Here is a 13,131-nt window from a genome sequence, read left to right on the forward strand (position 1 = left end):
TTAGGGCGGTCTTTGGCCAGGGACTCCCAGGTGTCGGTGGGGGTGTTGCACTTTTTTCAGGGAGGCTTTCAGGGTGTCCCCGTAACGTTTCCACATTCGGACCGGTGTCAAACAGGGCTGCGCCATCGCCCCAAGCCTCTTCTCAATCTTCCTCGCTGCCACGCTCTACCTCACAGTCAACAAGCTTCCCGCTGGAGTGGAACTAAACTGCAGAACCAGTGGGCACCTGTTCAACCTTCGCCGTCTCCAGACCAGGTCCAAGACCACTCCAACCTTGAGCCAAGAGGTGCTGAGGAGGACGCCAGATGTAATTGTTTTCTTCCTTCTGGGTGGCCCTATCCTTGTGACAGAGCCACCCTATATTAATGTCCCGGCTTGGTGCCTTTGTGCTCCTTTATTAAAAATGCCAGCAGTTTAAGGGGAGCACCGCAGCATTTCCGTAAGTGCCTGGCACCCGACATTCCAGCCCACGATTCATGCGGCGCTCCCACCATGTCACGTGTTCGGTGCCAGGAGTGTCACAAAATAAACAAAGTTGATTTCTCGTCATCTGCCTGGGTCAGCTCAGTGAGGTGGAGGCACGAGCAGCGCACGATTCACCGCAGCCCCGGCACTACCACGCCCAGGCCAGCTCTCCGTTTCAAAGTTCTTTCTTGCACTAGTTAACCACTTCAACAAAAGGTCAGCTACAGGGACACCAAGGAAACTTGAAAACTAGCTTCTGGGATGCATGCCTATTGGGATACACTGACTGGCTGTAAAGCTTTTAGCCCTCGTGGGCCACACATGGATTCTTTGCGTCTACGTATAAAGTATGAATCTATATCCAGAGACTTGAGCACAAAAATCTAGCTGACGCTCCAGTGCAGTGCTGAGGGAATGCTGCACTGTCGGAGGTGCCGTCTTTCAGATGAGACTTTAAACCGAGGCCCCATCTGCTCTCTCAGGTGGATGTAAAAGATTCCATGGCACTATTTTGAAGAAGAGCGGCGGAGTATCCCCGGTGTCCTGGGGCCAATATTTATCCCTCAATCAACATCACTAAAAACAGATGATCTGGTCATTATCACATTGCTGTTTGTGGGAGCTTGCTGTGCGCAAATTAGCTTTTTTTTAAAAAAAAAAAAATTTGTTCGCAGATGTGGGCATCGCTGCCAAGGCCAGCAATTATTGCTCATCCCTAACTGACCTTGAGAAGATGGGGGTGAGCCACCTTCTTGACCCGCTGCAGTCCGTCTGACGGAGGTACTCCCACAATGCCGATAGGGAGGTAGTTCCAGGACTTTAACGTAGCGATGATGAAGGAACAGCGACATATTTCCAAGTCAGGATGCTGTGTAACTTGGAGGGGAACTTGCAGGTGATGGTGCTCCCATGTCCTTCTAAAGGCCTGATCCTGCCTTTACTACAATTGAGTGTGTGTGTGTGCGCGTGTGTGTGTGTAATCTGACGTTTAAAGCAACAAAGCGAAAAAAGAGCAAGAAAGCAGCCCAACACGCCGGTGGTGCAGGGAGTGAATGTTGAAGGTGGTGGATGGCTGCCAATCAAGCGGGCTGCTTTGTCCTGGATAGTGTTGAGCTTCTTAAACATTGTTGGAGCTGTACTCATCCAGGCACATGAAGAGTATTCCATCACACTCCTAACTTGTGCCTTGTAGATGGTAGAGAGGCTTTGGAGATTCAGGAGGTGAGACACTCACCGCAGAATACCCAGCCTCTGACCTGCGCTTGTAGCCACCGTATTTCTGTGGCTGGTCCAGTTAAGTTTCTGGTTTTGTGTAGTGCAAATGTTACTTGCCACTTATCAGCCCAAGCCTGAATGTCGTCCAGATCTTGCTGGATGCGGGCATGGACTGCTTCATTATCTGAGGAGTTGCGAATGCTACTGAACACTGTGCAGTCATCAGCGAACATCCCCACTTCTGACCTTATGATGGAGGGAAGGCCATTGATGAAGCAGCTGAAGATGGTTGGGCCTAGGACACTGCCCTGAGGAATTCCTGCAGTGTGGCCCTGGGGCTGTGATGATTGACCTCCAACAACCATATCCATCTTCCTTTGTACTGGGTATGACTCCAGCCAGTGGAGAGTTTTCCCCATTATTGTCATTGACTTCAATTTTACTACGGCTCCTTGATTCCACACTCGATCAAATGCTGCCTTGATGTCAAGGGCTCTCACCTCACCTCTGGAATTCAGCTCTTTTGTCCAAGTTTGAACCAAGGCTGTAATGAGGTCTGCAGCTGAGCAGAACCCAAACTGAGCAGCGTTGAGCAGGTTATTGGTGAGCAAGTGCCGCTTGATAGCAATGTCGACGACACCTTCCATCACTTTGCTGATGATTGAGAGTAAACAAATGGTGCGGTAATTGGCTGGTTTGGATTTGTCCAGCTTTTTGTGGACAGGATATACCTGTACAGTTTTCCCTATTGTTGGGTAGATGCCAGTGTTGTAGCTGTACTGAAACAGCTTGGCTAGAGGCGCGGCTAGTTCTGGAGCACAAGTCTTCAGCACGACAGCCGGGATGTTGCTGGGGCCCATATCCTTTGCTGTATCCAGTGCACTCAGCTGCTTCTTGATATCACGTAGAGTGAATCGAATTGGCTAAACACTGGCTTCTGTGATGGTGGGGACCTCAAGAGGAGGCCGATATGGATCATCCACTCGGCACTTCTGGCTGACGATGGTTGGAAACACTTCAGCTTTGTCTTTTGCACTTGCGTGCTGGGCTCCACCATCATTGAGGATGGGGATATTCATGGAGCCTCCTCCTCCCGTTAGTTGTTTAATGGTCCACCACCATTGATGTGGCAAGTCTGCAGAGCTTTGATCTGATCCATTGATTGTGGGATCACTTAGCTCGGTTTATAGCACGCTGCATGTAGTTCTGTTTTTTTAGCTTCCCCAGGTTGGTAACTCATTTTTAGGTATACCTGGTGCTGCTCCTGGCATGCTCTTCTGTACTCCTCATTGAACCAGGGTTGGTCCCCTGGCTTGATACAGTGAGGGACATGCTGAGCCATGAGGATACAGATTGTGGTGGAATACAATTATGCTGCTGATGGCTCATAGATGCCCAGTTTTGAGCTGATAGATCTGTTCTGAATCTATCCCATTTAGCACGGTGCTAGTGCCACACAACACAATGGAGGGTGCCCTCAGTGTGAAAACAGGACTTCGTCTCTACAATGACTGTGCAGTGGTCACTGCTACCAACGCTGTCGTGGACAGATGCATCTGCGACAGGTAGATATGTGAGGACGAGGTCAAATAGATTTTTCCCTCGTGTTGGTACTCTCACCACCTGCTGCAGGCCCATTCTGGAAGCTATGTCCTTCAGGACGCGGCTAGCTCGGTCAGTAGTGGTGCATTGAGTACATTCTGTGCCCTTGCTATCCTCAGCGCTTCTTCCAAATGGTGTTCAACATGGAGGAGTACTGATTCAGCGGAGGGCGGTAGGTGGTAATCAACAGGTGGTTTCCTTGGCCATGTTTGACCTGAAGCTATTAGACTTCATGGGGTCCGGAGTCAATGTTGAGGACACCCATGGCTACTCCCTCACGACTGTATACCACTGTGCCACCACCTCTGGTGACATACCCAAGGATGGTGATGGAGGAGTCCGGGACATTGGCTGAAAGGTGTGATTCTGTGAGTATGACTCTGTCAGGCTGTTGCTTGACTAGTCTGTGGGACAGCTCTCCCAATTTTGCCACACGTCCCCAGATGTTAGTGAGGAGGGCTTTGCAGGGTCGACTGGGCTGGGTGTACTATTGTCATGTCCGAGCCAGTGCTGAGTCAATGCCGGGTGGTCTACCACAGAAAGTTGTTGAGGCCAATTCACTAAATATATTCAAAAAGGAGTTAGATGTAGTCCTTACTACTAGGGGGATCAAGGGGTATGGCGAGAAAGCAGGAATGGGGTACTGAAGTTACATGTTCAGCCATGAACTCATTGAATGGTGGTGCAGGCTCGAAGGGCCGAATGGCCTACTCCTGCACCTATTTTCTATGTTTCTATGGTCTGTCTGGTTTTATTCTTCTTACTGTTTCTTGTAGCAGTTTGTTACAACTGAGTGGCTTGCTAGGCCATTTCAGAGGGCAGTTAAGAGTTAACCACATTGCTGTGGGTATGGAGTCACATATAGGCCAGACCAGGTAAGATTTCCTCTCAAAGGACATTAGTGAACCAGATGGCTGCCATGTTTCCTACATTACAACAGTGACTACATTTCAAAAGTACTTGATTGACTGTAAAGCACTTTGGGATGTCCTGAGGTCATGAAAGGCGCTATATAAATGGAAGTCTGTCTTTCTTTCTATGTTGGCATTAATTTGCATACTTTTGAATGTGTCAGTGCTGGCAAATCTTGGTATCGGATTTGGGATTCAGTCACCAATGAGGCAACCACACCAAGATCATTCCATTCCAAAGCCCCAGAATCCAAACGGGACAGACCAGCGAGTAAGAAATTGAAGCTAAAATGGAACTGAGTAACCTGGGCTGGATTGCCAGGATTTGCAAACTGCGCACCATCCAGGAGCTGTAGTCTGGACATCCCAGACTTACCTGGACTTGGGTGCCAGATGTGGCCATGGGTCGCAAGTTGGACTCAGTCGATAGTCATCCCAGGCGGTCCCTCGAACGAGGATGACTTGCTTCCACGAGAGTTCACAGATGTTTCGATGAAGGACCTGATGTTCCAGTCCTGAACTCCAATTGAGGGGGTGGAAGATGCCTGTGCGTGGATTTTTTTAACGTGTGATGACCGTTGCACACCAGCCACCACACGAGCTTGACAGAGCTAGGCCTTTATCCAATGGCAAGGGTTAACCAGAACTTCTGGAGACCAGCTCTGCAGCACGGACACATATTGCAGTGTGGGCTGGCCCGTGTTGCCACTGGGCCCTCGGCTCTTCTGGGCCCCCTACCCTCATTCGCCGCACCTCCACCCACGATGTCCCAGGGGCTGGCGTTCCAGCTCTATTTATAGCCCCGACCTGCGGTGGTGTTCTCGCACAGGTCGGGGCGGCCCACAATGTTCCTGGGCCCGGCGATTACTTAGAGAAGGGGAGGGGGGGTTGCTGGTCAGATCACTGCCTTTAATTAACAGGGTGCGGGGTGTCTGACCAGCGTTTTAACCAACCATCGCAAGTAGATAGTACGCCATTAATGTATATATATTCTTGCTAGAGTGAAAAGGGTCGAATAATAAAGGCACATCTTGATTCATGGCCCAATCTTACCTGGACATTCCTATTAATGCTGACAGCAGGAACAAAGATGCCTTCCAAATTGTCAAAGGCTACAGGGCCTTGCTGCACGTTGTTGATGTAAAATGAGAGGATGCGTTTGTTTAGGTCCAGGAGAACTCCAATTGTTGTACCTTTACAAATCCCACCTTCTGTCCTAGAATTTGTTAAAAAAACTCAGTTTATTCAAGCCAACACAACTTTTTTGATTCAATTAAACAAACAACTTTCTTGACACTTCCATGAATATACTGCATCGAGATTACAGTGTGACACAATTGAAAGAAATAGGTTCTAAATGCGCCAATTAAAATAAAAAGACAAATCCTGCACATGATACGGTTTCTCCATTCTGCAAATGGAAGTGCTTTGCACATACTACTAGGATAAAGAATCCTGGATCATCAACAAAGGTCCTTTTAAGACATTTCTTGACTGAGCTAATGCAGAAACGGTAGCAGAAACCATGCTGATGGTGTATGTTCAGTGTACAACAGATGAGGAAATTCAGACTTGGAACCAGGCTAGGTATGAGAACACACGGTCATATATCCAGGGTTCGGTGGCTACCACAAACAGGTTGCATAGAGAAGAACTGTTGCTGTTGAACCTCTGAGTCTCCAAGTGCTGGAGCCACCATTTAATAGGGTTGGCACGTGTTCCTTCCATGGTCAGATAGATGGTGGTGGTGATACATGCATACATGGTGAGCTGTGTTACTCACCATGCCATTCACAAGGAGTTACCCATAACTGATACCCACCCTACCAGGAACTTAAGTTTGTCAGTTGACGAGAGAACAACCAATGGCTACCTGCCATTGGAGATGGGGAGTGGTTGGGGTGGGGGGGGGGGGGGGGGCGCGGGGAGGGTCGTGCGGGGGAGGAGAAGCTCAGCAGGGCACCTCTGAGATGAAGATGACTCCAAGATAACATGTCAGGCAAGGGAAGATTGGAACAGTCAACACTTTTTGTAGCAGATTGGGTAATCCACTACCTGAACGAGGGAGTTCTGCAGTATTCCAAGGTGCTGTTTATGACTAATCAGTCAGCTTCGCTCATTAATGGGACCTAGAGGGGTAGATCTGCCAAAGGCCGAGTTTCCTCCCAGTCATCTTTGGGTCATCTTTCGCTCCTTAATGATCAGTGGTGCTGCTGGTCCCAACTACAGATTGTACACAGAATCGCTTAGCTTCCTGTCACTTGGTCCAGGTACTGAAGGGCTGCCAGCAGCCGTGAAGCCTACATGTTGACATTTGGATTCACTTTATCTCAAAACATTTGCTACTGTTCTGAATCCTAGGATAAAACCTACACATATGTCGTATTGCAGGCCAGCTATATCCTTTGCATTTCAGTCAGGCTGAACGGTTTCTGATCAAGGACTATTGGTCGTGTAGTGGTTATGGTGCTGGACTAACAACCTAGAAGTTGTGAATTCAAGTCCCACCACGGTAAGTGGGAGAACTGAATTCAATAAAGCTGGTCATTTATGGGGTGTCACCAGGAATGAAAATTACCACAAAACTATCAAACTGTTGTTAAAAAAATCAACTTGTCCATTAGTGTCCTTCAGGGAATGGATCCAGTCACCCTTACCCAATCTGGCTGACAGAGCTCCATCCACTACGTGGTTGACTGTTAATGCCCTCAGGTTAAACATAGATGAACATATCCCAAGAATAAATATTTAAAAACAAGTCCCCAAAAATTGTTTGCCATTTTCATAATGATTTAGTACTTAAACTACTGCAGCAACTGAATATTTTCTTTGGCCCACTTTACACTGGTAATTATCAGGGGTGATTTGGTTATTGAAGGTTTTGGAACTATCGCCAAGCCATAAAATGAAACACTTACCGATTTGTGTGGGAATTGCTGTGCATAAACCAACTGCGGTTGTTGTCAACATACATGGCCCAGGCCTTATCATCCTTGCCCAACATCATATCCTTCACTAAATTAATTCTCGCCACTCCAAAAGCAGGGTCTGGGTGGTTATCATAGCGATCAACAGATAGTTCCCAGTAATGGACTCCTTTGGAGAGTGCGACAGATCCCAGCACAACACGATCATCATAACTGTTACATGTCACGGTCAGGTTATCATTGGACAAAAGGATATCCGGATGGGCAGAGTTGGGGTCAAAGGTGAACCAAGCCACTGAAATGGAATAATAGAACAGCAATTTCAAAATAATGAGAAACATATTCTTACAGATCCTCCAGCTCCCCACTCCCCTACCTCCCCTCCCCCCTCCAGAAGACTTGTGCCTTGACCAAGTGGCCAGTCTTCATATGTGAGCCTAGCTAGTGAGTATTGGCAAGGGGGAGAGAAAGAAAGGAGAGCCATTATAGCCAAGCCTTAACTGACCATGCAGACACCTAGACTTTCCAGGAAGGGGTCACTGGTTAGCATGCAGAAGTGGGAAGCCAACCTGACTTCAAGGGGCACGAGGCCAACACCGGCAGAGGCCGGTGAATAGGTTACTTGCCCACTCTCTTGGGGCTGGGAATATTATGTGCTGCAGGGAGGTCCTGATATAGGAGACAAACAATTTAAAAATATTAATATAGGGGAGCAAAGAAACAAAGGTTGAGGTAAGGTCAGCTTAATTGTGAAAGGCCGAAAGAAGTAAAAGGGAAGGCTCTGCACTAAAGGTATAACAATCTGTTATTCAAATAATCCTCTAGAAGAAATTCAAATGAATTTGCGCTGATAATTGGCCACGCTCATAAAACAAACTTGAAGTAAGTGATCTCAAAAAATGCACAAATCTCTTACCTAAAACTATACTGTATAAAAACTCAGCTTCACTCTACCTTTGCTCTTTTACATTGGCCTCCAACAATTTGAACGATAAAAGATCAAGGCAGCAATGAAGGAGAAAATATATAGAGGAATTACTTGAAGAATAAAAGTTACTTTATCTTCAATAAGCACCTTCTCTTTCTCCTTGACTTCACCTCCCCCCACATCCCATGGACCGAATTTTAACATTTCAGTAATGAACTAAGTCTGCAAGGGACATAATTCCTCAGGCAAGCTTCATGTGAAGCTTCATTGCTGGCATTCCATGGCGACTTTTCAAATTCATATGCAAAAGCCTCGTAGTTCTTGGTCTACACATGGAGATCTGACTTAAGCATTAGCAACTCTTGTACTGTTGCGTTGGTCATGGTCTTGTAAACTACTGATTGTCCTTAGAAGATGGAATCTGGCATGGAACACGCTATCTTCATCATATCTATGACCTGCATGGTTTTAGACTATACGGAGGCCAGGAGTAGACGATGAGCTTTCTCTGAATCTTGCCAAGCAGTGCAACAATATTGCGTTAGTAGTTAGATACAAGCTTTGAAGTTGCCAATTGTGATGTCATTTCTATTCCCCTATCAGCCTATTTTGACCTATTGCCTACATATAGTTCCATTATAACTATCAAACCAACAAGCCAAAATCTTTTGGAAACCTAACAGATGAATTCCACAATAGGTTCGAACTATTGGGACCCAACTTTTGAATTCCAGCCCAGATTGGTGGGATGCATGTGAAATGAGTTGGACAGTCTCAACCTAACGTACAACGCAAAACTGCCCACAATTTGGCCCAAATTAGCGAACTCATTCAGGGAGGTCATTATTCTAGGAAAAGAAAGTCCCATTGGTTCAGTAGGGGAAGTTCCCTGATGTGGAGTTTAAGCCATGTTGTCATGTCAGAATAAAAGCAGCTTTATTCAACATCTGGCTATGTTCTCACTGACTGGCAGCGTTTGATCGAGGTGACAATAGGTGGCAAAAATAGAAAAAGATTCCAAACCCCTGCCTTGACATCCCTTAACCTCGATGAGTAGAAAAACATGGTAACCAAGAATAGGGGTCAAATGTGCTGTGCCTTAGGAATGACTAGAAAGTCATACCTTGCTTAGCAGAGACACCAATTCACTGCCTTTAACCACAATCCACACAAAATAATCTCAAACTTTGGTGCACAGTTCTGAGCGCCTTCTGAATTGGAATACTCGATAGTGAAACAGATTAATAACATGACCCCCTCCCCCTCCCTTGGGGTTCCGAGACAGTTCATGTTAACTGGGACACTGGTGCTAATACTCAGCTTTCAGTCTGCTATTGGGCTGTATGAAGAGTCTCAGAGTTACAAAGACCATCGACATAACAAACAAACTATCTGCTAGCATTACTTGTCAGCTTAGACAGTTGTGGCACTGCTTTCAGTTCTGGGAAAGCCATTTGCAATCTCATTATCTTCTACATACAATCTTGACAGATGTATAATTCTAATTACCTTTTACGATCAAGTACCAAGAGCGTAGGGATGGGACTGCTGGCCACGTAGTCTCGTTCACAAATTGCTAGTTTACTAGTGGTGGCTGTGTAATGAGTAGGCCTTTTCTAGTTGTCCTTGAACAAAAGCTAAAACACAAACTATTCCTCCAATGGGAATTTTATAATCTTGAGAGACAATAATGATCTCAGCTTCCACTAAGGCTGTAGTAGGGCTCTGGCACGGAGGTTCTTTTCAATCTACATTTCAGTGTTTTAATCCCAGTACGTTCAGCTGTAGAGCTCCAAATCTTATATCCCATTTTAAATTACCTGCATATATTTTGTGATATACATTTGCTTTTTGTTTGTTTAAAGACATTTGTAAATGACCCCATTTTAGGAGCTTCCCCCTTACTTGCTACATCCTTTCTGCTCTTTCTCTATTTCATTAAAATACAGTACTTTTTGACAATTTATGAATTTTTCAATTTATTGATCAGATTTGACATGCCTAAAGATTGTGCACATGAAGCAAATAATGGACACTTGTGAAGTTTATGCATTAAAGGTGCCAAAATATCACAAAAATATATCTCAATGAGAAGGAAAGACAGTAAGAGAAGGGATAACCATCCGTGGCTAACAAGGGAAATAAGGGATGGTATCAAATTGAAAACAAGGGCATACAATGTGGCCAAGACTAGTGGGAGGCCAGAGGATTGGGAAATTTTAAAAAAGTCAGCAAAGAACCAGCAAAGAACGACTAAAAAAAATAATAAAGAGGGAAGATAGATTATGAAAGTAAACTAGCATGAAATATAAAAACAGATAGTAAGAGTTTCAACAGGTACATAAAAAAGAAAAGAGTGGCTAACGTAAATGTTGGTCCCTTAAGAGGATGAGACTGGGGAATTAATAATAGGGAACAGGGAAATGGCAGAGACATTAAACAAATATTTTGTATCAGTCTTCACGGTAGAAGACACTAAAAACATCCCAATAGTGGATAATCAAGGGGCTATAGGGAGGGAGGAACTTAATACAATCACTATCACTAAAGAAGTAGTACTCGATAAAATAATGGGACTAAAGGCGGACAAGTCCCCTGGACCTGATGGCTTGCAGCCTAGGGTCTTAAAAGAAGTGGCTGCAGAAATAGTGGATGCATTGGTTGTAATCTACCAAAATTCCCTGGTCTCTGGGGAGGTCCCAGCGGATTGAAAAACCGTAAATGTAACGCCCCTGTTTAAAAAAGGAGGCAGACAGAAAGCATGAAATCATAGACCAGTTAGCCTAACATCTGCCGTCGTGAAAATGCTGGAGTCTATTATTAAGGAAACAATAGCGGAACATTTGGAAAAGCATAATTCAATCAAGCAAAATCAGCATGGTTTTATGAAAGGGAAATCATGTTTGACAAATTTGTTGGAGTTCTTTAAAGATGTAACAAGCAGGGTGGATAAGGGGGAACCATTGGATGTGGTGTATTTGGATTTCCAGAAGGCATTCGATAAGGTGCCACATAAGAGGTTACTGCACAAGACAAAAGTTCACAGGATTGGGGGTAATATATTAGCATGGATAGAGGATTGGCTAACTAACAGAAAACAGAGAGTCAGGATAAATGGGTTATTTTCCGGTTGGCAAACAGTAACTAGTGGGGTACTGCTGGGATCGGTGCTAGGGCCACAACCATTTACAATCTATATTAATGACTTGGATGAAGGGACCAATGTAGCCAAGTTTGCCGATGATACAAAGATGGGTGGGAAAGCAAATTATGAGGAGGACACAAAAAATCTGCAAAGGGATATAGACAGGCTAAGTTAGCGGGCAAAAATTTGGCAGATGGAGTATAATGTGGGAAAATTTGAGGTTATCCACTTTGGCAGAAAAAACAGAAAGCAAATTATAATTTTAATGGAGAAAAATTGCAAAGTACTGCAGTATAGAGGGACCTTGTGCATGAAACACAAAAAATTAGTATGTAGGTACAGCAAGTGATCAGGAAGGCAAATGGAATGTTGGCCTTTATTGCAAGGGGGATAGAGTATAAAAGCAGAGAAGTCCTGCTACAACTGTACAGGGTATTGGTGAGGCTACACCTAGAGTACTGCATACAGTTTTGGTCTCCATATTTAAGGAAGGATATACTTGCAGTGGAGGCTGTTCAGAGACGGTTCACGAGGTTGATTCCGGAGATGAGGAGGTTGACTTATGAAGATAGGTTGAGTAGGTTGGGCCGATACTCATTGGAGTTCAGAAGAATGAGAGGTGATCTTATCGAAACATATAAAATAATGAGGGGGCTTGACAAGGTGGATGCAGAGAGGATATTTCCACTCATAAGGGAAACTAAAACTAGGGGACATAGTCTCAGAATAAGGGGCCATCCATTTAAAATTGAGATGAGGAGGAATTTCTTCTGAGGGTTGTAAATCTGTGTAATTCTCTTCCCCAGAGAGCTGTGGAGGCTGAATCATTGAATATATTTAAGGCGGAGATAGACAGATTTTTGAGCGCAAAGGGGATACAGGGTTATGGGTGTGGGCAGGGAAGTGGAGCCGAGTCCATGATCAGATCAGCCATTGATGGCGGAGCAGGCTCGAGGGGCCAAATGGCCTACTCCCGCTCTTATTTCTTATGTTCTTAAACACTGGTTAGATCAAGTGTTAAAAATAGCACAATTATAGATTTCTATTTTTTTTTTTTAAGTGAATTGGGCTAACATTGAGCACTTTAAGAATCTGGCTTTAACTATTAACAATTGTGATCTTTAGGAAAAGAATAAAAATTATAGTTGTTTATTGATTTGCTGACATGGAGAGAGAGGACATAGTGACTACCTTGGCCACCATGTAATGATTCAATTTTGAATACCCGATGTACATTTTAAAATACATTAGCTAAGTGAGCTAGTGACACTGAATGACTGAATTTAGGTTGGTAGTAACTTCTCATAGCAAATACTTTGGGAGACTGGGGAAAATAAAACCCTACAGTTAGTGAGATTAACTGGATAGCTCTTCCAAAGAGCTGGCACAGGCACAATGGGCCAAATGGCCTCTTTCTGTGCTGTATTATTCTATGATTCTACTTAAGATTATTTTTTCTTTGACAAATATAAACTGATTCCAAATACACTTGACAGTGTGCGTTTTTGGTACGCTTCCAACTTCTTACTTGCCATTAATATTATATTTGTTTAATTTACTTTGACAAGCGACTTCAAGTAAGCAGAAGTTTAAGGGAGGTGCAAGAACCATGATAAGACTGAGGAGCAAGATGTGAATCAAGGTCTTTTCTAGGATTTGACTCAAGACACAAAACCAGTGGCTGAAAGCTCCGGCGAAGATAAAACAATTGAAAGACAACACAGATACAATGTCCCGAATCTGGAATTCCCCAAACCGGAAATGTCTGAAAACCAGACATTTATTTTTTAGAAAAGCATATTGCAGATGGAGTCGTCTGGAATCCGTAATTATTGTCCGAAAACCAGACATGGCCTTGGCCCCTGAGGATGCCGGATTCGGGACGTCAGATTTCTTCTCCGAAATCTGAAAAAATACGAAAACTGTCACGACCTCGGC

The 13,131-nt window shown here is 44.7% G+C and overlaps 1 protein-coding gene across 2 annotated transcripts in view; it reads right to left on the bottom strand.

Moving 5' to 3' along the window:
• Positions 1-13,131, bottom strand: part of LOC139266737 (E3 ubiquitin-protein ligase TRIM9) — an 83,853-nt gene that overhangs the window by 20,683 nt on the left and 50,039 nt on the right. For both annotated transcript variants that reach the window (XM_070884327.1, XM_070884326.1), the window contains exons 8-9: positions 7,112-7,415; positions 5,247-5,409 (exon numbers count right to left, since the gene is read on the bottom strand). In XM_070884327.1, coding sequence (XP_070740428.1) covers positions 5,247-5,409; positions 7,112-7,415 — 467 coding nt within the window. The remainder of the gene's footprint in view (positions 1-5,246; positions 5,410-7,111; positions 7,416-13,131) is intronic.

This window comes from Pristiophorus japonicus, chromosome 7, assembly GCF_044704955.1.
Source record: "Pristiophorus japonicus isolate sPriJap1 chromosome 7, sPriJap1.hap1, whole genome shotgun sequence".
Lineage (NCBI taxonomy): Eukaryota > Metazoa > Chordata > Chondrichthyes > Pristiophoridae > Pristiophorus > Pristiophorus japonicus.